This window comes from Macaca fascicularis, chromosome 5 (assembly GCF_037993035.2).
Source record: "Macaca fascicularis isolate 582-1 chromosome 5, T2T-MFA8v1.1".
NCBI lineage: Eukaryota > Metazoa > Chordata > Mammalia > Primates > Cercopithecidae > Macaca > Macaca fascicularis.
Window position 1 is genome coordinate 41,003,285 of NC_088379.1, and position 27,773 is coordinate 41,031,057.

General features: G+C 39.6%; 1 protein-coding gene across 50 annotated transcripts in view; it reads left to right on the forward strand.

The window, feature by feature from the left end:
• LIMCH1 (LIM and calponin homology domains 1) overlaps window positions 1–27,773 on the forward strand; it is a 343,072-nt gene that overhangs the window by 300,086 nt on the left and 15,213 nt on the right. For 13 of the 50 annotated variants that reach the window (XM_045392290.3, XM_045392291.3, XM_005554775.4 and 10 more), the window contains 9 exons: window positions 4,537–4,627; window positions 5,954–6,117; window positions 9,391–9,496; window positions 14,723–14,763; window positions 19,604–19,684; window positions 22,912–23,004; window positions 23,885–23,989; window positions 25,283–25,410; window positions 27,340–27,461. In XM_045392290.3, the coding sequence (XP_045248225.1) occupies window positions 4,537–4,627; window positions 5,954–6,117; window positions 9,391–9,496; window positions 14,723–14,763; window positions 19,604–19,684; window positions 22,912–23,004; window positions 23,885–23,989; window positions 25,283–25,410; window positions 27,340–27,461 (931 nt within the window). Of the gene's footprint in view, window positions 1–4,536; window positions 4,628–5,953; window positions 6,118–9,390; window positions 9,497–13,903; window positions 13,979–14,722; window positions 14,764–19,600; window positions 19,685–22,911; window positions 23,005–23,884; window positions 23,990–25,282; window positions 25,411–27,339; window positions 27,462–27,773 lie in introns of all 50 variants that reach the window. The other 37 variants (XM_005554772.4, XM_005554774.4, XM_074039678.1 and 34 more) reach the window with 5 other exon arrangements.

A 27,773-nucleotide genomic window follows, 5' to 3' on the forward strand; every position in this document is an offset into this window, starting at 1 on the left:
GCAACTCCATGCTAGAGACAGGCCCAGCACCCAGGTCCTCAGTCTCAGGAGGGTGCTTGCCCTCCTGCTTCACATTTCTAATACATCTTCCAGTATCGTTCTCTGGGCCAGTCCACCACCAAGATCCTAGTTAAAATGAGCAGCCAGATGCCAGGTAGGCTTTGGGCTAGACCGTGTCTCTCTCAAGCCAGGAAACTGCCGCCTCCCACCTGAGGCCCCAGGGCTGAGTCTGGCACCCGGGCAGTTTGGATCGCGCTCTCAGTTAAGGGGAAGCCAGCTCCTGGCTGAGTCCCATGCAGTCTTTCTGTGCTCTCATTCATTCACATCCAGGGATCTGTTTTTATTTACTTGTTTTCATTCTTGAGAAAGTGTTACCAATTGGAGAAGGGAAGGGCTCTCCTCTGTTGAGCTGTAACCAAAGAAAAATACAGGTCAGAAAACACATTTTTCCAGCAAGGCGGGTTTGTTTGAAGCAAACCTCTGAGTGTATCACTGCCAACTTTGAACTCATTTCCTTTGAAGTAATGATGTGAGTACAAAAGTAATAAGCCTCCAGGATGGAGTATCCAGACATAAGTTAATTAACCTGGCTTTGGGGATTTCCCTTGATTACAGATAGCCTATATACATTGCAGAATACAGAAAACTGGAGAAACCATCAACTACCTATTACTCAGCCACTCTGAAATTAATGCTAAGATTTTTAGAAAATGTATATTCTTGTTTTTCTCAGTGTGTATAAAGTATTTTTAAATGGGTTCCTGATATTCAAATTGCTTGCTTTTTCTCTTACTTTATCTGAATATTTTGCTAGCAGTAGCCAGATTTTGATGACTAGCATACATTTAAACTAAGCCAGAGTATACATTCCATAAATAATGCATAATATTTATTTACTTAACAAGGATTACGCATCTGGCTCCTAATCCCTCAGAACCTGGACTGAACAGAAATCCCTGAGATGAGCTGATGGCCAGGGGCAGTTGGGTCTCCAGGAGCCAGGAGAGATTCCAGGAGAGTTCTAATCTTTTGCAGAATAAATGAGTGGGAGGTAGAGGAAAGAAAGGGAATGGAAAAAGCAGTTTGAATCACTTCAGCAATAAACAAGACTCTCAGGCGATAGATTGCCTCTCCTGGATCAAAACCGCTAAATACTGGAGGACAGCTTGGAGGGGATATGACTCTAAGCCCAGATGGTGGAGCATTGAGATCACCAGCACAGGCAGGGTTCCCACCTCCCCTGCCTTCTAGCAGTATGACCCTCGGTAAGTTGCTTAACCTCCCGGGCCTCAGTTTCTTTGCTTGTATAAAGGGAATCATATTGGCACCTACCTCCTAAGCTTGCTCTGAGAATTATGTGAGATGATTCTTATGAAAGGCCCAACAGCACTGACATGTGGCAAGTGAGTAAATATTGATTTCAGTTTCTGCTGTTGCTACTATCAATTTACCATATCAAATGTCAGGATGTAACCTTTAAAGCATTCTTTTAAGGTAAGATAAATTGGGTTATCTGGAGTTTAGTGTTTGAGTGCTGAGCCATACAGAAATGCCTTGAGAAATGTGAGAATTCTTGAAAGTAGAAGTTCTCCGGCACGTATAAGTGGTAAAACGTTGCTGGAATGTGGTGCGCTGGTACAATAAGCCTTAGTAAAGTAATTAATGCTTGAGCACCCCGTCCCCTTTGCATCACACATCAGGTCTACAGGGCTTCACGAATTGTCTTACTTCATTGATTCTAAGTGGCACACTTTTCACATTTTAACATCTCTAAATCAGGATCTGTCTTATAATCAATAGTGCAGCATATTTAACAGATGGTGTGTTTTCTTTCTTAGTAGTACCTAAAGTAATACAACTTAAAATGGATGGCATTTTAGATTTAATAAAATATGTTCATTTCTTTGTTCATTTTTGGTCTGGTGAGACGTTGGCCCTATTGTGCAGTTATTTGTTTTGTTTATAGTATTTGGAAACACCAGTGTTCTCAAGAGGCTCATTCATCAATATTTAACTGCAAATTTGTTTCCCGGTCTCAGATGGTTTTCTATAATGTAATCCATTTGTGGGGAAGGGAAAGCTAAAAATCAGTATTTCTGCCAGTATTTTCTATATAGACATCATAAAACAAAAATGCCATCATTTATTAATATTTCTACATGTGTGGGCGAGCATTTTAAATTATAAAACCCAACTTATTCTTTTGCAATGCTAAACTGGTTGATCTTCAAATCCTACTGCCATGTTGGTGGTTCATATAGTAAACAATGTAAACATACACATGTACCATAACCTAAATATAACAAACGAGACAGTTAACTATTTTCACTCATTTCATTCTCTTGCAGGGATTCAACCCAGACTTACTGATATATGAAAATATTACAAAATCCATTAAATAATACCAAGGTGATGCATATTTCCTGCCTAGGGTTTTAAAAGTGCATTTTAACTTAATATTATGTTCTTCCAGAATTGATACATGACTGTCCATCATTAGAAAATGCCCATCTAATTATGAGGATTTCAAAACTACCCCATCCTCCAAAGAAAAATCACATTTTGCCACTAGATGCTATTGTAAAACCTTTTAGAAACTTGAAAGTTTTGTTGTTTAAAATTTTTTTGTTTTTAAAGAATTCAGTGATGGTTTCCACCAATGCGTTAACTTTAAATTTCATTTTGAGAGGCAAAATTGGATTTATGGATGAAATATATATACTTATGAGAGATGAATAAATTCATAGTTCTTGAGAACCCATGGGGATATTTTATGAATTATTTAGTAATGCCTTTTCTGAAATCAACTTTAACCTTTATCTTAAAACCTTTTAAAATGTATGCAATATTTCATACACACTTTAAAATTTAACTTTAGCTTTTTACAAGAAACTTCTACCAAAAAATGCAGTAGTCATTAACTTGCTCTCTTTAATTGTCAAAATATAATCTAGCTAGTATTTAATTTAACATTTTATTTATTTTTACTAAGCAAATATTGTAATAGCAGGATAATTTTGGACTTTGTTCTAGAGTCAGTTGGCTCCCAGTGAAAGACAATGTAAAATTACATTGATTTTGTTTTCCAATTACAGAAGTAACACATAGTCATTACAGAACATTTTGGAATATATAAAATACATGTAAAGAGAAGGAAAAGTCACCCAAAATTTAACCACATTAAAAGTAATTACAATTAACATTTTGATATTTTCTTTTTTTCCTATATGTTTATGTATAGGCATGTATATAATCTTATACATGTAAACATCAAACTATATGTACAGTTTACATTTCCTATCATTGGACAGTATTTTCACATATCATTAACTATTATTCAACATCTTTTTTTCATGATTATATTGCCTTTATGGACATGCAGTAATTCATTCAATCATTCCCCAATTATTGGGTATTTAAGTTGTTCCAATTATTTTTACTATTATAAATTCCATCAAGCATAAAACTGACACAATTGAAGTACTACTGAGAGAGAGGAACACAAGCATTAGAATAATAACTGAAGGTGCCATGGAGATGAACATGACAGTGATGTGCCAAGTGGATTAGACAGTGAGGTCCAACTCACAGAGACTTCTTAGTGGAGAACAAGGAGGAAAGGCAAACCTGAATTCCCAGCCATAGAAACAGAAAGGAAGTGATGGGTATGAGCACTAGTATGTTCGAAACTTAGTAGGACTTGGCAAATGATGACTATTTACAAGGTATGAGTGAAAGATCACTTCAAAGTTTATGTGATGGGAAGAACTGCTGCTATAAACAGAAATTGTCAAATTTGGAGGAGAAGGCCATTGACCCTAGAGGTGAAACCAAAGCTCTGATGGACTCTCACAGCTGGAGATGAAAATATGAGTTATACACGGAGAATGTAATGGTGAATCCATGGGAATAATTTATATACTTGAGGGTAATTCAGCACAGGTAGAGGAAAACAGGGTCCAGTTGAAATCTTTCGGAATGACCCATACTTTGATGAAAAGGAAAAAGAACCAATGAGAGAAGAGTAGGCTGAGAGTGGGGAGGAGAGGGAAAAGGAGAGAATGAATTAGAACTCCAGTAATAGAGATTCACTGGGAGCCCAGGAAGGATGAGAACTTTAGACTAAAATCCACAGTGCTAAGGGCCACAGGCAACTATGCCCAGACAGGCCACAAAAGACAAAAAGACTTCACTGGTGTTATGTCCCTAAGCCAGCTTGAAAGGTGTTCAGGAACAAGTGGGGGATAGCCATGATTTTGAACTTTTGGTGGTGAAAGAAAAGAAAATGTGGGATGTACATCCGAGGCAGTCATAGGAAGTTTGGGGAGATAGTGAACCGCATGGGTGTCCTGTTCTCCGTCGAATGTCTCCCTCCAGCCAGTCCAGGCTGTCACCATGAAGCTGCCTGGGAAGTAGAAGAGGGAATTTATATGAGCAAACCACTTTGTTGGCCTAAAAATTACTGCTTAAAAAATAATTTTTAGAACCTTTAAAGTAATAATTTATTCAGGGGGGAAAAAAAAATCTCTTTTTCAGGCAACCACTGAGAAAACGGAACCAAATAGTCAAGAGGACGAAAATGACGGTGGAAAACCAAGAAAAGGGAATATAGAACTTGCCTCATCAGGTTTGTTTCATAAGAGACTAGTTTTAAGGCAAATCATGATAACTCTTAAGATGTAATGGAAATAGCCAAGAATTTTCCTACTGAGCCACAGAAAGGTAGTAATTAGACTCTAGGAGTGGTGTGGTTGTGCTGCCACCTAGAGGCTTCCTGGAGAAGTTCTGCCCGTATGGTTAATGTTGCTCTGAAAATACGAACCCGTGCTTTTTCTTAAAGCTACCCAGTTTTATTTTATTTCTTATATATTTATCTCTATAATCATGAAGAATATTGTGGTCTCCCATATAAATTATGCTAAAAATTGAGGGTAAGATTTTGACACACAGTAACAGCAACAGATAAGCGAGAGATCAAAAACATAAAAATAGATGCTGAAATGATAATGCTCACATATAGTTTAAAAAGAATAAAATAGTGCCATGAATCTGGACAGTGAGTATAATATACTGTATTCATTGTTTTAGCAAGGATACCCCTGTTCCCGAAAGTCTTGTTGCTCAATATTTTTTGCAGCCTTATCAATATGTTTAACACATTCCTTCTTTTGATAAACTATAAAACCTCTCACCCTCTTCCAATACCAAATTATTACCTTTATAAGGCCTTTCTCAAGTGTTTACCACTTGAGAAAAATAATTTGTTAAGTACCAAATTATTTTTAAGTGACATTTTAAAATAAATTAAATATCACTTAAAATAATAGCGTATACTTTTTCAAACTAGATTGTGCCTTCACATTTTGATATGCCCCCTTGGGTAGTGACTTTCCCACCCCTTCTAAAGTGAACCTAATTCTTCTTTAAGTATCAGAGAACACTTTATTTTCATTGCATTATATACATATACCCCACAATCCATAACACATTCCAATTAAGAAATTCTGATGTTAAAATGGAGTATTGAAATACAGAAAAAGGAAGCATCAGGTTGCTGCTCATTCACTGGGATAGAAACTACCTGTAGATGTTCTCTCAACCAGCCCAGTTGTCATAATCATTATATATTTCATGTCAGCTTTCTGTTCCATGTAATGTTATTCAGATGTAAACCATGACCCTTACCAAAAACTGAAGTTCTTCATAGTGTGGTTATAGGACATGTTTTATGTTGCTTGTTGTTCAGTACTATGAAAGAGCTTTGGGAATTCCAGCATCTTAGGCTCTTTTATACCTCTCAGCACACTGTCATCCAGCTTATATTGCCAGGACAGGATATGGACTGAAAGTCTGTATCATGGCAATGTCATATTCGTGGCATTGCAGAGTAGATGGCCCTATAGTTATTTGATTTTCTTTTCCTTCTCTGTTTCTGGATGTAACTCCATTGCAGAACCACAGCATTTTACAACAACTGTGACTCGATGCAGCCCGACTGTGGCCTTTGTGGAATTTCCCTCCAGCCCCCAGCTGAAGAACGATGTGCCAGAAGAAAAAGACCAGAAGAAACCAGAAAATGAAATGAGTGGAAAGGTGGAGTTGGTGCTGTCACAAAAGGTGAAGTGCAGAGTGGAGGAAAGCGGTTAAACCCACAAGTTAACATGGCCCCATATTACAGCTAGCTGTTGCTGTGGCAGTTGTGAATAATGATTTATTTTCTCCCCTCATCTTTTTTTCCTATCTTTAATGTGTACTTTTTCTTTTTCTTTTTTTGTGAGATGGAGTTTTGCTTTTGTGGCCCAGGCTGGAGTGCAGTGGCGTAATCTCTGCTCACTGCAACTTCTGCTTCCCAGGTTCAAGTGATTCTCCTGCCTCAGGCTCCCGAGTAGCTGGGGCTACAGGCGTCCGCCACCACACCTGGCTAATTTTTATATTTTTAGTAGAGACAGGGTTTCACCATGTTGGCCAGGCTGTTCTTTGTAGAAAGGTGTAATATAAGTTTTAAAGCTTTGCAGTTAGGTTTTAGTTTGCTGTGTGTGTTTGCTTATTTGCTTTTTAACCCATCAGCTTACTGGCCAATCTCTCTCCAGTAATCACCTATTTGTTAGCAATGGTAATTCCGATGCCACTGGATTTGGATAACAAGGAACCTAGAAAATTATTATTCTGATATAACAGGTTTTAAAGTCTTGTCTTTGTTAAAGTTTCTTCCTTGTTTAGAGTCTCATCTCATACACATTAGTTTGATTTGTTTTCAGGTACAAAGTCTAAAAATATTCATGAGTTACAGCAGTTGTTCTCAACCTTGATTACTCTTGAGAATTTAAAAAATACCAAGCTAGCTGGGCGTGGTGGCTCACAACTGTAATCCTGGCATTTTGGGAGGCCAGGGCAGGAGGATCACTTGAGCCCAGGAGTTCAAGACCAGGCTGGGCAACCCAGAAAGTCTTCATCTCTACAAAAAAAAAAAAAAAAAAAAAATTAGCCAGGCATGATGGTGAGCGCCTGTAGTTCCAGGTACTCTGGAGGCTTAGGTGGGAGGATCACTTAGCCCAGGAGGTCAAGGCTGCTGTGAGCCGTGATTACACCACTACACTCTAACCTGGGCGACACAGCAAACCCCATCTCAAAAACAAACAAAACAATCCAAGCCCATTCCAGGCCAAATAAATTAGAATCTCTGGAGGCAGAGCCCAAGCATCTGTATTTTTAAAAGCTCTCAGGTAATTTTATTGGGCCACCAAGACGGAAAACCGTGGACTGGCACAACTGGAAGACTATCTGTGGTGGTGTCCCACCTTCCAGAAGGAATCCTCAATTTGGATCTGACCTTAAAGTAACCTTAAATTTGTAGCTCCAGTTTATTCATCATTTACTCAACGAGTATTGACTGTGCACCTACTATATCATGCCTGGCCGTGTGCTAGGTACTGGAAAGTCAACAGTGAACATGATGCAGTCCCTGTCCTAAGGAGCTGAGAATTCTGTATCCTTGGTAGAGCCTCTAAAATGCCTGTTGCCTTGATGCATTTTCAATATTTCAGACCCTAGCTATTCTTCATTTTTATAGATAATTAAAGAATGGTCTACAGGTCTGGAAAGGGGAACCAAACTGGGGGTGAAATGTTGGGAGGCAGGCAGAAGTTCCCACTTTTGCAGGTTTTGCATTATTTTGGACTAGTAACCATTATTTATTATCCTTCCAAGTGTACTTGCTTTTGCCACTTAAATCTAAACTGAAAGGAAAAATCTGTATGATTGCAAGTAAAAAAACATTTAACTTGAACAGAATGAATACCCTAAGTAAAAGGTAGTCATTGCCAGCCTCATCTGTGCAACCTCATCTTGGAGTCCATCTGTGGATCACCAGAGTCACACCTGCCCAACTACGGAAAAAAATTGTTTTCAGTTCTTCAGTTTGTTTGTGTGTGTGTTTCTGTGCATTTTGCCTTTTGGTCATCTGGTAAACATTATTCTCAGAATATTTTTTAAGCATAAAATTAAATATGCAGGATTACAACAAAGCACCCATGCTTACAGGCTGACCTTTTTACATAGCGGTCATTTTGATCATTGCTGATGACCCTTAACTGTTTCATTTACAACCAGGCATTACTGAAACGTGTTTTTGCCAGCCTCCACTATGAGGAAATGCTCTGAGGCTAATTGGTGGGTTGTCAGCTTAGGGAAGGCTAGACCTTATCATTTGCTGTGTAGCACCAACATTCATTTGGACACCTGGTTGACCTCTGTAATGCAGAATGAGGTGATTAGTTTTCTTCCAGATTCTCTTAGAGTTGAATATGTTATTCATAAAGAAAAATAAATCCTTCGGAGGATAAATTCTAACATAAATTATTCTGAGGACCAAATTAGGGATCAACGTGTAATGAAACAAGTGCTCTGTGGTCTCACTCGCCCTGAGGTCATTAATCTATCAGGAACAAAGCCACTATCCAAAGAGTGAATCAGAGAAGGTCCTGTGAGCAACTCAAAAAACATAAACTTATACAGCACGCTCTTCATTCAGACCTACGCACAGTGTCAACCGATGCTTATTTTAGACATTTTTGTTTTAGTAAGTTTGGTAATCTGGTCTTTCAGCAATCAGCTGATTAGAAGTAACAAATCAGAAGGGTGCTTCTACTAAAGGTCATTCAGATTAGGGAGAAACAAAATTAAGTAGCAATAACAAGAAAAATCTATTTTACAAAACAAACATAAGAATTTTTAAAGTCTGTAATTTTGCAACTATTTACAAGTAGTGACAAGTAGTCTAACATGCCTCAAGAATTCCCTAAGGGCATCAGATACTAAGGCACTGTTTGACAGTGGTTATTGATAATAATGCTTCTTTGTCAACAGGCAAAGTATACTGTCTTTAATGTGCTTTGCATAAATTTGTGGGTGGTTATGTAATGTCTTTAGAATAATGTCTATTGAAAAGTAATATTACTTGAATGTTTAGCACTTATGGAGTAAGATTTGTTTTAAGTATCTTATGTGGAACATCTAATTTCCTGACATTACAAACTCAGTTTTGTGTGGTACTGTGAAGAGAATTTGTGATTGTTTAATAAGAAAATAAGAGAGAGTGATGTGTAATTCCAAAGATGGAATTACATTGTCTTCTGGTTTGGAGAAAAGTGATCATTACATTTTTATGCTCTTGTCTGACTTATCTAAAAAATTGACTTTCTATTAATGTAGAGAAGGATGAAAGCATTTTAGGAAAGAAACAAAAAATTAAATGTTTAAAGTTAAAGTGAAATGTTAAATGTTTGAACTGATTGACTTCTGTTATAACCATGGATCCTTAAATTTTATGTCACCTGTGTGTTTATTAATGGACAGTTATTGTAATGTTTATGCCTGTTGTTCATTGTCCAGGTGGTAAAGCCAAAATCTCCAGAACCAGAAGCAACGCTGACATTTCCATTTCTGGACAAAATGCCGGAAACCAACCAACTGCATTTGCCAAATCTCAATTCTCAAGGTAAAGAGGAGGACATGTTTTATTTTAGGTCTACATGTTCTGCTGAGCCCATCTGTAGTAAACTATTACTTAATTTAGAGGAAGATTACGTCCTTTATGTTGATATTCCTTTAGCCAGCATGTTTGCCAGAGTCTGTGATGGCTGAATTTATAACTTAAGAATGGAAAGCTGGGGCTGGATTCTCTATTTTAGCAGACCAAGAACCCTAGCTGCCAAGGCCATTTGGTCAGCCAGGCACTATAGGCACAATAGAGCCTATACAAGTGTTAGAGCTTTAAAATTTTGGTATTATCAAAATTAGCTGGACGTGGTGGCACATGCCTTTAGTCCCAGCTACTCAGGAGGCTGAGGCAGGAGAATCGCTTGAACCCAGGAGGCGGAGGTTGCAATGAGCCGAGATCATGCCACTGCACTCCAGCCTGGGCGACAGAGTGAGACTCTGTCTCAAAAAAAAAAAAAAAATTATTATCTCTAAAATATAAAGATAGTCATAAACTCAGAAATTAATATATTTAATAAAAAGTTTAATATTATGTCTATTTCACTGTTAATTCTAGTCATCACCATTTAATTTGACAATAATTTTGAGAAAAAGCCATTTTTTTTACTCCATAATAATTCCTGGGTGCCTGATGATTATTGAGAAATCATTCACCATCATAGTTAAACAGGTTATAGACAAACATTTTAATCTTTCCAAAAATCATTTGTAGCTCTCTATATATATATATATATATGTATATATGAGAAACATATGTGTGTATGTGTAACACACACATACAATACTGAGGATTTAAAAATGTTTAACACATACATACTGAGGATGTATTTTAATGTGTTTGATATGATGTGGGAAGGGGTTGCCTCTAAAAACATAGGCATTTAGGGCCTTATAAGAAAGTCTTAAAATGGCACTGACCACTGAAAATTCCCCAAGTACTGTGTAGACCATATTTAGGGTTGTGACTTCACCCCTTTATTCTTTAAGAACCCAATTTGAATCCCTTTATCCCAGGGGGAATCCCAGGTGCCCACGACCACCAGAAAGGGCCCTGAGGGATGTGAACAGTGGAGGATGGGTTCTGAGAATTCACAACCCAGAGGGACTATTCTTCAAAACAACTAGACCACTGAATTTTACTGCTGTGAGATCTCTCTCTAGATGTGGAAATGGGCCAGACGCAGTGGCTCACACCTGTAATCCCAACACTTTGGGAGGCCGAGGCAGGAGCACTTGAGGCCAGGAGTTTGAGACCAGCCTGGGCAACACAGCAAGACTTTGTTGCTACCAAAAAAAAAAATTAAATTTAAGCTTACTTTCTTTCTTTCTTTTTCTTTTTCTTTTCTTTTCTTTTTCATTTCTTTTTTTCTTTCTTTCTTTCTTTCCTTTCCCCCTCCCCTCCCCTCCCCTTCCCTTTCTTGAGGGAGTCTTGCTCTGTCGCCCAGGCTGGAGTGCAGTGGCACGATTTAGGCTCACTGCAAGCTCCGCCTCCCCAGTTCACGCCATTCTCCTGCCTCAGCCTCCCAAGTAGCTGGGACTACAGGCACCTGCCACCACACCTGGCTAATTTTTTGTATTTTTAGTAGAAATGGGGTTTCACTGTGTTAGCCAGGATAGTCTCATCTCCTGACTTCATGATCTGCCCGCCTTAGCCTCCCAAAGTGCTGGGATTACAGGTGTGAGCCACCACGCCCAGCCTAAACATTTTTTTAAAAAACAGCTAGAGTTCAGGAGGCAAGAACTGTAGGGTTTCTTGTTTTTCTTTTTTAATAGACTTTCCCCAGTGGATTTTGTAGATTTAGCTTATTTTTACTTTTCTTTTTAAGGGTGGGCAGCTATTTCAGCCACTGGCAGAATCTGAGTTGGCTTCCGTTAGCTATTATTGATGTTTGGCAGATAAGTTGGGCTTTATCTACATAACAGGGAACTCTTGGGAATAATTAACTGGTACATGTACTGATGGTTACTAGGTTCATAATGTGGAAACAAGTTCAATACTATTTTCGAAGCATTTATCTTAAATTTGTCAGTCCTACTGTCCTGAAGGGAATTAACAAAAATGAAGTGTCACAACTGGGCCAGCAAATGGCCGTATTTGGACCAATTTTAATTCTGCCCTATTTCTAGTACTTTGTAATTGTGTAGATAAGTGGTATAGAGAGGGAATAAATATTTTAAGCCATTTTAAAGCCATGTTTTGTTTTCTTATAAATTTACACATTCCATTACTTATTGTGAGGCATTTTGATTTTATCAAATGTGCTGCTGAATTGAGAAACTTTACTTCATTCTTTACCCAAGTTGAATGATTAAAAAATAAAATTTAGTAGAGTACTGAAACATTTCAAAATTTATTCTTTAAGATAGAATTGTATTTGGAGTACACCAGTTGTATACTTGTATTAGTTTGTTTCCATGCTGCTGATAAAAACATACCTGAGACTGGGTAATTTATAAAGGAAAGAGGCTTCATTGACACACAATTCCACATGGCTAGAGAGGCCTCACAATCATAGTGGAAGATGAAGGAAGAGCAATGGGACGTCTTACATGGCGGCCAGCAAAGAGAGAGCTTGTGCAGGGAAATTCCCCTTTATAAAACCATCAGATCTCATGAGACTTATTCACTATCACGAGAATAGCACAAGAAAGACCTGCCCTCATGATTCAATTACCTCGTACCAGGTCCCTCCCATGACACGTGGGAATTTTGGCAGCTACGATTCAAGATTTGGGAGGAGACATAGCCAAACCATATCAATGCTTTTACCCGGTTCATGGAAACTGTAACTATAGCTGCATGCTCTGGAGACAGAATGCCTGGGTTCAGATTTTCATGTGTGTAGTTCTTAGCTGTGTGACTGTACCCATCAGATTTCCTCTAATCTCTAATCAGTACCTGTTAACTAGAAATAATACCAGTAATAACCTCATAGGGATATTAGAAATACCAAATGGGAGAATCCATAAAAAGTGTTTAGCTCAATACCTGGCCCAGAATAAGCATTCATAATGTAATCTAGTAATCGTAGAATAGCAGCAGGAGTAGTAAAAGAATAGAGCAAGACACCAGGCAGGAATAAACTACTCTTGAATCCTTTCTTTAAAATAAGAGTGTTCATGTTGTGGAGATCCAGTTTTTCACTGCAGTTCTCAAACACTGGTGTGTGCCAGGGTCCCTGTAGGGCTTGGAGCCCACTCTCACAGTGTCTCATTCAGTAGGTCTAAGCTGGGGCCAGAGGATTTGCATTTCTTACAGGTTCCCAGGTGATGCTCAAGCTGCACATCTCACCACACTCTGAAAAGCAGTGGCCTCAAGTATTTATTTAAATTGTGCACCAAAAATATCATTGATTGATATGACAATAACAGTAATAATTGCTTGAAGTTTATAAAGTTTCCATCTTTCAAGAAGCCAAAGACATCTAATAAATGTAACCTTAAAATACATGATTTGTCTTCAATTGGGATGGGGAAATCGGGGAGGCATAGGTCTCTGCCCAGCACCCATTTAAGGGACTGATCTGAAGTCAAGCATCAAGTCCAGTGGAACTCTAGAGTTAGGATCAGGTATCCTGGAGAGACACCTAATACTTTCTCATCCAGAAAGTGGTCTCTTCCCCATTTCTATAAAGTCATCCATTCGTAGACTGGTCACACAGGTCACTGAAGATCTGCTGGTCGACCCTAATGCTGTTCCACACGTTTTCCTTACACACACACCCATGCATTCAGTCTTTAAATGCCCTGAAAACATTCATAAAATACATTTGAAAGTGACAAATTTTCTTTTCTTAACTGCCTCTCAGCAGCAGAAAGATATCTCAAACTGATGTTTCAGTGAAATATGTGCACATTAAAAACTGATTTTTTGGGGGGCTTGAAAATGATGAGAACAGCAGAGTTTTAAGGATGCAAATCCTTGCCATGAATCACCACAGACAGGCATATACACAACCTTTATTTATATATACAAAAAACTTATGAAGTGTAATATATATGAAATAGTAATTAAACCACCCATCTTTGCTGCCCTTTATACTTTTCTAGTGTTCTCCAAAAAGCAATACAAATTGTACATTTTTGTTCTTGCATAGTATATCATCCTATCATTTTGAGATTTAACATTTTAACACTATCACCATTAAGTGTGACCCTATGAAATTTCACCTAACACCAAAGAAGACAAATAATAGCATAAACTGTCCCAGTTCTGTTGATTTTGTCCATGTCTTCAGGTTTTATCTGTGTATTATTAAGACATTTTGTACTGTAGATTTACTGACTGTCAGTTCTGGTATTGACTATAGCCAAACCCCCTTTCGTACTTGGGAGCATGGTTCTATTCAGTTCTCACCCTAGTTTTCATGGTTTTCTGTTTGTTCTGTTCTGCCATCTGATCTAGAGTCGCCTGGCACTGCCAGTGTTCCGCTTAGAGTTCAGAACTCTTGGCGACGATCCCAGTTTTTCTCCCAGTCAGGTAAACTGCATACTGAGTAGCTGTATTTCTTTTGTGCAAAAATCCATGTTGGGGCGATCAATGATGTCTGGCACTTGTCTTCATTTCTGATTTCTGGGGAAAAGAATTATTTCTTATGCACAGTTAGCAAAGAGCTAGTTCTTTGGTATTACTACCGATTATGCTAAAATTGTGGGTGGGGGGAGAGAATCACACAACTTTATGTTGATTTCAAGAATTCAGAGAAATAATAATATTCATCATTTTCTTGATAGTCCCCTGCCTTTAAAAACAAAAAAAAATTAAAAGCATTTACCGGAAACTGATCATGGTTCTCTTGTTAACTGTGTCACTGTGTTTGCTTCCTGGGTGACATCTGGCCTCTCTTTGTATGGTACTTCTCCATGCCAGACAGTGAGGGAACTACTTAGTCAAGCCAGAATGCAAAGTGCACTAAGAATCAGTACTAATAGGAACAGTTTTTGCTTCCTGTAGTCTGGTACCTGGTGTTAATTGATGTGATCAATCATTTGATAGTGGTTTTAACTTTCTTTGGTGATGGGTGCAACCTGCTACAGGGGTTGTCTGCTTTATTATGCTTTTCTGATGTTCTTGGCTTACCAAACACAAACACAAAGACACACACACACAAAAATTGGTTTAAAGCTGATGTAGGAACTACACTCCACTGATAGGTCAAAAACAAAGACAATTAGAAGATACTCACATTCGTATCTTTTTTTCTTTCTTTTTTTTTCTGCACAGTGGATTCTCCAAGCAGTGAAAAGTCACCTGTTACAACACCTGTAAGTCACTCATTTTAAGGAATAAGATTATGAGTTAGTGTGATTTTAATTTATAACATTTGATTGGCTTAAAGAGTATTCAGACTGGGTGCAGTGGCTCATGCCTGTAATCCCAACACTTTGGGAGGGTTAGGCGGGCAGATCACGAGGTCAGGTGTTCAAAATCAGGCTGACCGACATGGTGAAACACCATCTCTACTAAAAATACAAAAATTAGCCAGGTGTGGTGGTGCTACTTTGGAGGCCGAGGCAGGAGAATTGCTTGAACCCAGGAGACAGAGGTTGCAGTGACCCGAGATAATGCCACTGGACTCCAGTCTGGGTGACTGAGCAAAACTTCATCTCAGAAAAAAAAAAAAAAAAAAAAAAAGGAGTATTCAACCAAAATTGAGACCCAAACAATTGATTTTTAAAAGAATAATTAAAAGTCATATATAGCGCCATTGGGTAAATTATAAAGATATGGATTATCATTATATGGAAGTGTTACCGTGCCTGGAAATAAGTGATAAGAAAGCAAAATCTAAGAGGCAATTAAAATGAATGTGACAGACTGGGCATAGTGGCTCACACCTGTAATCCCAGCACTTTGGGAAACCGAGGTAGGCGGATCACTTGAGGTCAGGAGTTCAAGACCAGCCTGGCCAACATGGTGAACCCCTGTCTCTACTAAAAATACAAAAATTAGTTGGGCGTGCTGGCGGGCACCTGTAATCCCAGCTACTCAGGAGGCTGAGGCAGGAGAATTGCTTCAACCCAGGAGGAAGAGGTTGCAGTGAGCCAAGATCATACCACTGCAGTGCAGCCTGGGCAACAGAGTGAGACTCCATCTCATAGAATAGAATAGAATAGAATAGAATAGAATAGAATAGAATAGAATAAAATAGAATGTGACAGTAGGAATTAGTATTAAAACTGACAGTTTCTATAGACACATTTTTTAAAATGCATCTCATTTTTTAATATGAGGATAATACTTGAACATAGTATATTGTTGGCAGATAGGACCTGCCTGAACTCTCCAAGAGACCCAAGCTCTCATTTTTGTACCCCTTCTCATAATCAGTATTTGACCAATATTAACTATAATGTTGCTTTCCATTTTGTATTTTAATGAAATAAGAAAGCATTTGTTAATTAAAATAAGACACAAGGTGCTGTGGACATTCCTTGCTGCTGCATGGCATCTGAACTGGTGTTTCTAATCTCGGGCCTGTCCTCCTCATTTGTCCTCTGGAATTTCCATTGGATTTGGAGACTTTCTCTGTGGCACAACCAACTGTGGCATTGCCCATGAGCAACCCCAGCTCAGCCACATAATCACTACTGTACCTTTGACTCTGGATCTAGCTGTGTAACCCTGAAGGTGTTATATAACTTCTCTGAACCTCATCTTCCTTAACTGTACAATAAGGTGACAGTACTTTTCTTTTGAAGTTGTTATGAGCCTTAATTGAAATAATTATTCAGAAGCCCCAAGCACAGTGACTGATACGTAAATGAATCCTTCCCCCACTCCCAATAGCCAATCCAAGAGGCCCACCATAGTCAATATCAATTCTTATTTATAGGCAAATTGTCTCACTTAGGGAGTCCTAAGTATCTCTGCAGAACAGAGAAGGGATCCATCACTTGTTGCATAACCCACATTACAAAACTAGGGACTATCTGTGGAGGCTCACTCCCAAGCCAATACTGGGAATCCTGAGTTTCCTGGGAAGCTGAGTTCATTGATGATGGATGGGAACCCCAGAACGATCCCAGAGCTGGCATCCATGGCACAGATCTGAAGTTTTCCATTTTAAATTGCATTTAGAACAAAGATGTCAGTTGTTCATGCTCCTGGGGAGGGATGGAGAGGAAGGGCATTCCAAAGAAACACATTCTCATTTCTTGTTTATGGAAAATAGAATAAGAAAGACAAAAATCACTGGCCTATTTAAGTAAATCCTCTGAAAATTTCATGTGCTTTTGATAGTAAATGGCTCATCTTAGAATAGAAAATAAAAGAAACTTGAAATAAGTAAAGCTTCAAGAGGAGATAAGCATTAGATTATGCGGGCCTCCATAGACTGGCTATTTTTGATTGGACTTGGAGTACTTGAGGCTCTCAGGACTGTGAAAAGAAGGGACTCTAATGGTAGGAGATGCATTACCCAGCATGAAGGGATTCCATTCATTTATTCAACAAACATTTGTTGAGGGCCTAAAAATATAAGGTCTTGGGATAGATGGGAGGGTGAGGGGCCCTTCCTGCCTCCTGAGAAATCCCTAGGCCAGAGGAAGATATGGACTTGTAAACAGGTAAATTGTAGGACCAAGTGGGTTAAATGCTGTCCATTCTGACTTCCTCTAGCACTTTTTACATCTCTTATGATAGTTATCACACTATCTTCTGGTCATACGTATATATTGGTCACTCTTCCACCCCACACGCACTCAGGTATAAGCTCCATGAGGCTGGGCCACTTGGCCAGCTGGTACCCCTGCCCTGGCCCACAGTCAGTGCCCAGGAAATAATCTGCAAAAGAAAGAGCAAGATCATTGTTTCATTCTCTCTTGTTTATCATGCTGGTTTCTTCCCCTTTATCCTCCTCTTAACATACCCACTGCTTTCCTCTCTTGCCTTTTAACACATATTCTGTATTTTCTGTACTAAATCCCCCTGCCCCACACTTCCTCCTCCTATCTGCCCACTCCTTACTTGACATTCCTGAGAGCACCGCCTAGTGAAATTTAGAAATTAAATAATTCCTAATTGTTTCTCTTATTTTCCTACTACTGAACTTTCCTCAGTGGTCTTTCTGTGGCTTTATTCACATAAATATCCCCTTTCCCCTCAAAAGACAAAGAGGGGCCGTGCCCCTGGAGAAGCTTCTGAATGTTTAAACCACCTCGAAGTTCTAGGACAATGACAGGTGGAGCCAACTTCCAATGTCATTAAATTCTAATAGAATTTCCCATCTGGTGTAACCACATTTGGATAACATTTATGGTCATCCAAGGGAGTTTGGGAAATTTTAGATTACAGATGCTCTTCAACTTAAGAATGGGGTTACATCCCAATAAAGACATCGTAAGTTGAAAATACTCAAAGTCAAAACTGCATTTGATAACGCCAAACTTACTGAACATTATAGCTCAGCCTAGCCTACCTTAAATGTGCCCAAAATATTTATGTTAGCCTGCAGTTGGGCAAAATCCTCTCACACAAAGCCTATTTTATGATAAAGTGTTGAATATCTCACGAAATATATTGAATACCAACCTAAAAGTGAAAAACAGAATGATTGTTTGGGTATTTGAAGTACAGTTTCTACCGACTGTATATTGCTTTTGCACCATCATAAACTTGAAAAATTGTTAAGTTGGGGACCATCTGTATACACAATTAAATGATTTTCCCCCTGCATAACTTACCAGAGCCTGTAATATGCTAATGCGCAGTGTGAAACTCAGGAGTGGCAAGTAGGAAGCGATAAGCTAGTATCCCTAGCTTATTGGCCCACTTGTGTTTGACTATTCTGTGAGCATTGTGGCCATCGCAATCAATTGCAGGAAGCACGGTAGCAAGAGTACAAAATGAGGCCCATGTTTCATTTGTCCAAATATATTAAAGTTCTAAATATTTATGAAGTTATAAATCAAGCATCACCCATGGCCTGGCCTGCATTCTCTGCTTCAAAATACTTCCCTGGGCCAGCCCACCTGCATGCACCTGAATGGTAATGTGAATCTGTTGGGGGCCAGGCAGAGTGGGGGGTGGCCTGGCCCAGGTACCCTGGGCACTAACTGGATCTATCAAAGCCTTGGATAGGACTGCCCCTGTTCATCTTCCCAGGCTACCGGGGTACACAGATTCTGCCTGCACCCCTCCCCACCCCAACCCTGTTTCCCATCCCCCGACACCTTCCCCACCCTTGCCTTGCTTTTTCAACTCAAGATTCCCAGGCAGTTGCCTCCCTGTCCTACCCCTTCAGAACAAAGGGAAGGGAGGAGCACAGTTACTGAGGAACCTGGTCTGCCTGGGCACCTACTCTGGGTGACTGGGGCAGCCAACTTTAAACACAGCAACCCCTCTTTACTCGTTTCCCGGGGGCTGACTGATTTCCCTCCTCCCTCCCCCGACCTGCACCCTCCCAGTCTCATATTCTGTGGCCTGGACACCTGCATTGGTTCATGGATTTTTCTCTGTTATTCCCCATTATTTACTTGTTTCCCAAACTTGCAAAAACCTTTTATTAATACAAAAAGGAAATAAGTCTTTGAGCTTGAGCGTTTGTGTCATGCGGGCCCCAGGGCAAGTGATCTGCTTGCCTGGATCTTAGGTGTTACTGGTGAGCATTTGTGAGTTAAATAACCCCCTGTAGGGAAAGGTGGTATGGGAAAGCAACTGCAGTATAAAAGATTAGTTTTATAGTGTGGCAAACACTACTTCTTACAAAATGCATTTCTGCTAAAATAACCGGTCTTGTTTGCTTGGACCCAGGATCGATATGCAGAATGAGCACCTTAAGCTCAGAAGCATGAATGCGTTTAAGAGAAATCACTTCTAAGAGAAATGAAGCAAAGCTTTCCAACGCCAGTGGCTAATTACTTTGTGTTTTCATTAGCTCCAAAAAGATTCACAGAATCATACCAGCATCTTGGAAGAAAATCAAAGAGGGACTAAGATTAAAAAATGGTTTCTGCCACCAAAGAGGATGTTTAGATATGTGAAGCCTTCTGCTTCTGTGTGTCAATCTGGGTGCCAGGCCAGAGGCCAATTGTCTATTCTTGACCTGGCCTGTCCCTTGAGGACATGGCTCCATTCTGATCATGCTTTTATTTTTCTAAGCAGTTTAAGTTCTGGGCATGGGACCCAGAAGAGGAGCGCAGGCGACAGGAAAAATGGCAACAGGAACAGGAACGTTTGCTTCAGGTAGGACTGGGTTTGCTGCTTTTTTTGTTTTTTCTTTTTTTTTCTCTTACTTTACTTTCCATTGCATTAAGTAGACTTTTAGCACAGGAAATGTGGAAAGGAATCCACATGGATCCCACATTTTGTGTCCATGTAATGGAGTACCCTGTGTCTCATTCTTCCTGCCAAAGACTACAATAATAAACATGATGAAAAACCATTCATATTAACGCTGAACCAAAAACTCCTCCAAATATGGTTAAGGGCCAGTCTACCCATTCATCACCTCCTTAATTGCCAATCAATTTCTGGTCCAAGTAGCAGGGGGAATTAATTATCTAAAAGCTCTCTGCTAGCATACACATGAAATAAAATTTAGCCTCAGTCTAGTTTCTTAAATAGAAACGTTTGCTCTACCTTTGAGGGCCAGGTGTGGTGGCTCACGACTGTAATCTCAGCACTTTGGGAGGCCGACGTGAGTGCATCACCTGAGGTCAGGAGTTCAAGACCAGCCTGGCAACATGGCGAAACCCCATCTCTACAAAAATACAAAAATTAGCCAGGCGTGGTGATGCACACCTGTAATTCCTGCTACTCAGGAGACTGAGACATGTGAATTGCTTGAACCCAGAAGGCAGAGGTTGCAGTGAGCTGAGATCGCGCCACTGCATTCCAGCCTAGACAACAGAGTGAGACTGTCTCAAAAAAAAGAACCAGCCTGACCAACATGGAGCCAGTCTCTACTAAAAATACAAAATTAGCCGGGCATGGTGGCATATGCCTGTAATCCCAGCTAGGGAGCCTGAAACAGGAGAATCGCTTGAACCCGTGAGGCAGAGGTTGCAGTGAGTCGAGATCGCGCCATTGCACTCCAGCCTGGATGACAAGAGCGAAAATCCGTCTCAAAAACACACAAAAAAAGAAAAAGAAATGTTTGCTCTACCTTTGAGTAAAAGCTGCTGATTATCAATTCTAGAAAAATTCTGGTAGTAAGTTCATCATACTCCTACTTCGTGCCAGTTTTATGGATTAACACGGCTTCAAAAGGCAATCTAGCAACCTAAAGAACTAACCCGTGTTGGTTACCTGGGATGTGCCAGGAACTGTGGTTAGTGCTTGACATTTTTACTTCATTTATCCTCAAACAACACTTCAAAGTATGTCTTATTAGCCCTTGTTTGCAACTGAAGAAAGTAAAGCTCACTGAAATTAATTAATTGCCCAAGGTTACACAGCTAACAGGTGTCAAGACCAGATTCAAATCCAAATCTGGATGACTTTAAAACTCATGGTCCTTCCACTACATTCCCACTAGTACTGATTTTACAAAAAATAAAAAATAAATAAATAAAGGAAAATATGTTAAATCTCATTAATTTTGGTGACTTTCTGCTGCTTGTAGAAAGCAATGCTTAATGCAAGTTTATTTTACTTTTTTTTTCTTTTCTTTCTTTTTCTTTTTTTTTGTTCTAATCCTTTTGGCTGAATTCCCAGGGGTGAGATGGTGGATGGTGATTTATATAGCAGTAGTAGATGGTAGTGTGGTTTTGGTTCTGCCTAAATTTGGCATTTTGGAACTTGCAGAAGGTTAAGACTTCAATACCAAACTGTTAGTAGGAACCTGATTCATCAAAGTCTTGGAGCTGCTGGGATTTGAGGTCCATTGTGAGACCTCAGTGCACCCCGACCATCTGCTCGTCTCTGGGAGAGTTAGGTCCTCATTCCCTATGTAAATGATGAACAGCCAAGAGTCAGATTTCCACACGGTGAAGTCAGGCAAATGTGCTCCCCACTGTGGTGCTCTATTACATGCCAAGGGGTGACCCCTGGTAACAGACGCAGGCACCAGGCCTTTCTATTGCTCCTGTGTTTCTAACTTGTTGCCTGGTATGGCATCGTGGGTTGTGGGCCAAGGTGTTTGTCGGGGAGGGCGTGAGAGAGGGAGAGAGACTCTGTGTGTGTGTGTGTGTGTGTGTGTGTGTGTGTGTAATACTGCATCTTTCACTCTCTGCCTCTCTGCATAATCAGTTCATCCTCTTGGTGAGGGGAACACATGATGTAAGCTCCTAGAACCAAGAAGTCTAAGAAGCTTTACTGGTTTCCAGCTTTTATGTAGTTTTAAGGTCTCTTTCCTCTATTCTAAAAAGCCCCTGAGGTCCCTCTCTAAAACTTTACAATATTTGGTTTTCATAACACATTTTTACCTGGAGATAAAGAGCATGCCATGGGTTGATCAACAGTGATTTTGTTAGAGTTAATAAGAACACCATGCTCCAGAGAATGCCAAGAAAGTCCTTCTGCTCCTAAGATACCGACAAAACAGGTGATGCCTGCAGGAAATCTCAGTGGCTTCCCCATGAAGACAGAAGCAGACTTGTTTCAGCCCTGAAGAGAGGATTGACAACAGTCAGCCTAAAATATTTGAGTGTGTGCACCACGCATCAATGGTTCCTTTGTCTGTCATGTCAGGATGCCATTCCCAAGGCATCAGGAGTGTCACTTCTCATTTTGTGCGTTGATTTTAATACCCATTTATTCATTTCTTCTAATCAGCCATCAGGGACTCCAGTCACATTTTGAACACCATTTTTATTCATAGTATGTTCTTTCCCCCCCCAGAAATGGTGACTTGTGCTGCATTGTTTCTGAAAACAAAAATGGCAGTTCTGAAGAAGTCCTCTAATGGACTGGTTAAAAACTACTCTTAATTCAGGAGTTACTTAAAGCTAGGAAGAATATTTTGGTAAAATAGTCACAAGCAAAGAGTGATTCAGCTACTCAGCTAATTATCATCTTGTCCACAGTGGACCTTTCTGTATTGTCTGTCTTATAAACCTTCAAGGTTTTTCATCTTTTATCACACTCTCCTCGCAGCAATGCATTTCTATTAATGGAATAGCAAAACTCATCTCTAAAGGGCCCAATAAAACCAAACTATTGATTTAGCACACCTGGGACAATACCCAAGTGAAGGAAGATTTTAGAGGTTTTCCACCTTTCTGTCTTTTCTCTTTCTGTAAGCAAAACATGAGCAGTAGAAAATACTGCTGTCCATTGGATTTTTATGTTCCCAAAATATTTGAGTGCCACAAAACTGTATTCCCTTTCCATTGCATGAATCAATTACATTCAGAATCCTTACAAGAAGAAGATAATCTTGCAACGTATTGTGCATGGTGGTTTAGGGGGGAAAATTCCCGATGACGTATGCAATCAGTTCAGAACAATCTATGGAAATTCCATAACAGGAGAGATACCAGAAGGAGCAGGACAAGCTGAAAGAAGAGTGGGAAAAGGCCCAAAAGGAGGTGGAAGAGGAAGAACGCAGATACTATGAGGAGGTAGGAAATTCCCAAGAAGGAATTTGACCTTGTCGTCCCAATTCCTCAATCTAGCAACACTCTCTGTGTCTGTGGCATGCAGATGCGTGTGGCTGTGTCTGACTCTTTACTGACAGCAGAATCCCATCAACCTCTTTAAAACAGTCATGTCATTTAGGTTCTAAAAGACCAAAATTCCCCTCAAATACAGTTCATGGTAAGGGCGTGTTGAGTCAGTCAAGGGAGACGATACAATTACATCTGTTCTCTAATCAGTGAGTCAGATTCTTGATTGATCTTGGAGAGGTGACATGAAATAATCAGTTCCATTCATTTGTGTGTTTGTTGTTTGGTAATAGTGAATTAATTCTATGAGGATAATTTTGATATTGAGGCTGAATGAATGCATTTACTATAGAGCACTAAAGAGATTTGGAGGAGAAGAGAATTTGGTTTAGGTTCATTTTGTTTTTTAAATGAATAAGCCAGAACACATTAGATAACTTAAAGGGGGCTGCATTTTATGTATATTATCTAAAGTTTGTTCATAATTAATATTGTGAATTTTATATTCAACAATACTTTTGGTGCATAATCAGATCCCTATGTCATAATCAGATCCATATATCAGAAAATAGCATTTCTAATTAGGCTTCTTGTATCACTCTAACCAATTAATTTGTGGAGTCTTTGTTTTTCAAAATTAAATGTTAATTTCTAAATTATTACCCATGGAGAGTGTTATATGATTTGCATGCTTTTGGAAAATAAGACTTTTTAAAATGCCCTGCTTGTTTGAACATATTCTGATTTTTTTCTAAAGTGCCTTAATGACATTTTTCTTTTGACAAATATGATTTTTATTTCCCCCCCTTTCATCGATTTCTGTCCTTCCCCTTAGGAGCGTAAGATAATTGAAGACACTGTGGTTCCATTTACTGTTTCTTCAAGTTCCGCTGACCAGCTGTCTACCTCTTCCTCCGTGACTGAAGGCAATGGGACAATGGTGAGACCACAGATTAAAAGCAATTTGTGAAATAAAGAAACCTAAATAGAAGTACAAAACCCCAAGACCAGGGTTACCCAACAGACTCAATAGTTTAAATCCAAGACTAGCTATTCCCCTAGAATCACGTCAGCAACTATGTGGCCATTGTGCCCCATTGTTCCATCACTGCTGCTGCCAAACTCGAGTCATTTCCTGTGGAGCAGTAAAGTCATTACCCCAGCCAGATCTATCCCAGTAGGCTGGAAGCCAGAGTCTCTCCACACCTGGCTGGCAAGATCTCAATTAGTGAAGTCATGTTCTGGAATATTCTTCTCACAGCCCAGTTGCCAGATCATTCATTCATTCAATAGACATTTATTCCCCTCTGCCATACTATACATTCCTTTCCATTGTTTGGCAGCAGCAGAGATGTCAATAATATGTTCTCCACCAGCGTCCATGAAAATCGCTTCTCACCCCCCACATTCCACAAGACTTGTAGTCCCAGCTGCCTGGGAGGCTGAGGCAGAAGGATCCCTTAAGCCCGGGAGGTAAAGGCTACAGTGAACATGATCTTGCCATTGCACCACTGTACTCCAGCCTAGGTGAGAGAACAAGACCCTATCTCTAAAGGAAATAATAATAATTTTTAAAAACTAGCTAATTGATGCTGGGCTTAACACCTAGGTGATGGGTGCAGCAAACCACCATGGCACCTGTTTATCTATGTAACAAACCTGCACATCCTGCACATCCTGCACATGTACCCCGAAACTTAAAAACAAAACAAAAAACAAATTTAAAAACCTAAATAAATAAATAAAATGAACTTATGTAGGACAGCACCAAAAACAAACAAAAATTCTCAAGAAATTTACATGTTGTCTTTGAAGGCCAGAGAGAGCCTATAAAGTCTGGTCTGCCTCCACATTCCCCAAATAAGGTCATAGAAGATGGAAGGATAGGGCAGAAGTTATATCAAGACCTGGATAGTCCATAATCCATATAAAGGAAAATAACCTGTGGATACCAGAAAACCATTTGTCCTGAAATGAGCAGTCCTATGACTGTTTTATTTTGAAAGAGGGGTTTTCTAATCAATTCCCTTTTGTAATAACTTTCGAAAGAGATTCAGATTATACATTTATTCCAAGTAGTTGGAAATCAGTGGCTATTCAGTTAATTTGTACAACTGTTTTTAAATTATAGGCAACATGATTGAAAAATACTTCAGATATCCCTGGCCAGAGATAAGGGTTATACAGTGTATTTAAAATGTATACTTAAGATTTTCATTGTTTTTCTCCTTAGAATAAGATAGATCTGGGAAACTGTCAAGATGAAAAACAAGACAGAAGATGGAAGAAATCATTCCAGGGAGATGACAGTGACTTATTGCTGAAGACTAGGGAAAGTGATCGACTGGAGGAGAAGGGCAGGTATGAGCCCATTTCAGGCCGTCCATGAAAATTTACAAAGCTGGACTCTACTCGTGCATGCCCAGGAAGGGTACTCTTTGCTGATGCAAATTATATTCAGCTTTGAAATGAATGTTCCAGTAATACATTACATATTGCTTGGACATATTTTGTAATAGGTCTAAAATCAGTGTCCTTATGCTCTTGAATATAAATAGCCTTCTCTTTTTTCTTTCTTTTTTTTTTTTTTTCTTGAGATGGAGTCTCACTCTGTCTCAGGCTGGAGTGCCATGGTGCGATCTTGGCTCACTGCAATTGCCACCTCCCAGGTTCAAGTGAGTCTCCTGCCTCAGCCTCCCAAGTAGCTGGGACTATAGGCATGTGCCACCACAGCCAGCTAATTTTTGTATTTTTAGTAGACATGGGGTTTCGCCATGTTAGTCAGGCTGGTCTCAAACTCCTGACCTCAGGTGATCCACCTGCCTCCGCCTCCCAAAGTGCTGGGATTACAGATGTGAGCCACCATGCCTGGCCTAAATAGCCTTACTTTTGAAAAGGCAAACTCTTTTTTAAACAAAGAGGACAGTATCAGTCTTCAAAAGCTGATTCAAAGCCCCAAACCTAAGTATTACTCACTTGAAATGATGAATGTGTCTGGAGTGATAGAAATTGAAATGAGAACCTGGGGTCCCACCACTGTGGTTTCACTGTGGACCTGAACTTGGCCATTATTATCCCCTGAGCTGTAAGAAACCATGTTTATTCTGGTGATAATATAAAGGATAACCAACTAGTCAATTGATTATGGGTAGTCACCCCATCCATGCTCTACTGTGTTCCATGGGAGATCAGAAAAGGACAGCTAGAGACCCCTGGAGCACTCAAAACTAGCTCAGACTGGAGCAGACTTTGTTTGTGGCTGTGGGTTGTAATGGGTTTATTGATGCCACCCCACCCCATCCCTTAGCTAGAAGGGACCTACAGAAAGCCCAAGAAGCTGGCAGTGTTCTGCAACCAACATGTTGTTCATGAGAAAGATGTTTTCCTCTGGGCTCCGAGATACCAGATAGGTATTGGCAAGAGTGCATGCATGTACACACACACCAGCACCCCAGAGGGATCTGAGGCATGAAAGGCTAAGTGTCATTTCAAAGACTGGCCAACTTGCAAGTTTGGCTGGGAGCAGAGCTCTCCGGATGGGATTTTGCCCTGAGAATCCTCCTATGCTCATTAGCTAGAAGACTGGTTAAATTGTAAGCTGCAGGTGCTCAGGCCTATGTCCAGAAACTATAGGGCCCTTGGATGACTTTCCAGTTTACACTCTTGAAAGGGACTTTTATGCAATGAAAACCACTAGTCAGGAAGATCTGAATGATGCTGATAAGCTATTTACAAAATGTACAAAAAATGTAACTTTACAGAAAACCTTTTACCTTCATTTTTGCAATTTTTTGCATTTTTGCAATTTCTCCAGACAGACGTTTTACATGAATTTTAGCTAGTTCTCCAGGCTGTCCCTGTTTTCACCAGAAAAACTTTCCTTTTATCTCCTCCATCTGTTCATTCTTTGCACACAGAAGCCACTGAAAGGCCAGTGAGTGACCATGGTCTTCAAAGGTTTCATGTGGCTAAATGATTTTTACAGTAAGTCCTCTCTTGTGAACATCAGGTTAGCACTGGCATTCCTTGAAATTATTAGAATGAAGACCTTCGTGGACAGAGAAGGCATCAGAAATGATAGTTTGTTGAGCTTGTTAAATGGATGGATAATAGAAATTTGTAGTACTTTATCATTTTAAATCTATTTTAAAATAAAAAGAATAAATAAACAGTCCCATCTTTTTTTATATATATTATAATTGGTACTTCCATCCTTTAAGTTATAGGACCAAGAAGTTTCATTCAGTTACTTTTCTGTCTGCTCTGAAGTATACCTCTTTATTTTAACAGCCTAACTCAAGGGGCCTTGGCTCATTCTGGAAACCCTGTATCAAAAGGAGTTCATGAAGACCATCAACTGGATACCGAGGCTGGGGCCCCACGCTGTGGGACGAATCCACAGCTTGCTCAGGGTAAGAATGGAGAAGACCAGTTTCATTCAATGTTTAAATTGTTGTTAGACCCTCACATTGTCCAGAAAGCTATGATCTCTGCTGGCTGCAGGCTTCTTTCTAAGGGCCCTGGACTTCTAGCTTATGCCCAATATATAGCAAATAAGCTCCCACCACTGTGTGCTGGGGACTCAGTGAGACCTGAGACGGTGTTCGCACTTTAAAAAAAATGTAACTTTACAGAAAACCTTTGACCTTCATAAGTAGTGCATTCTGAGACTTCCTCAAATTCCTAATTCCACCATTGGACATAATCTCCCCATAAAATGCTTA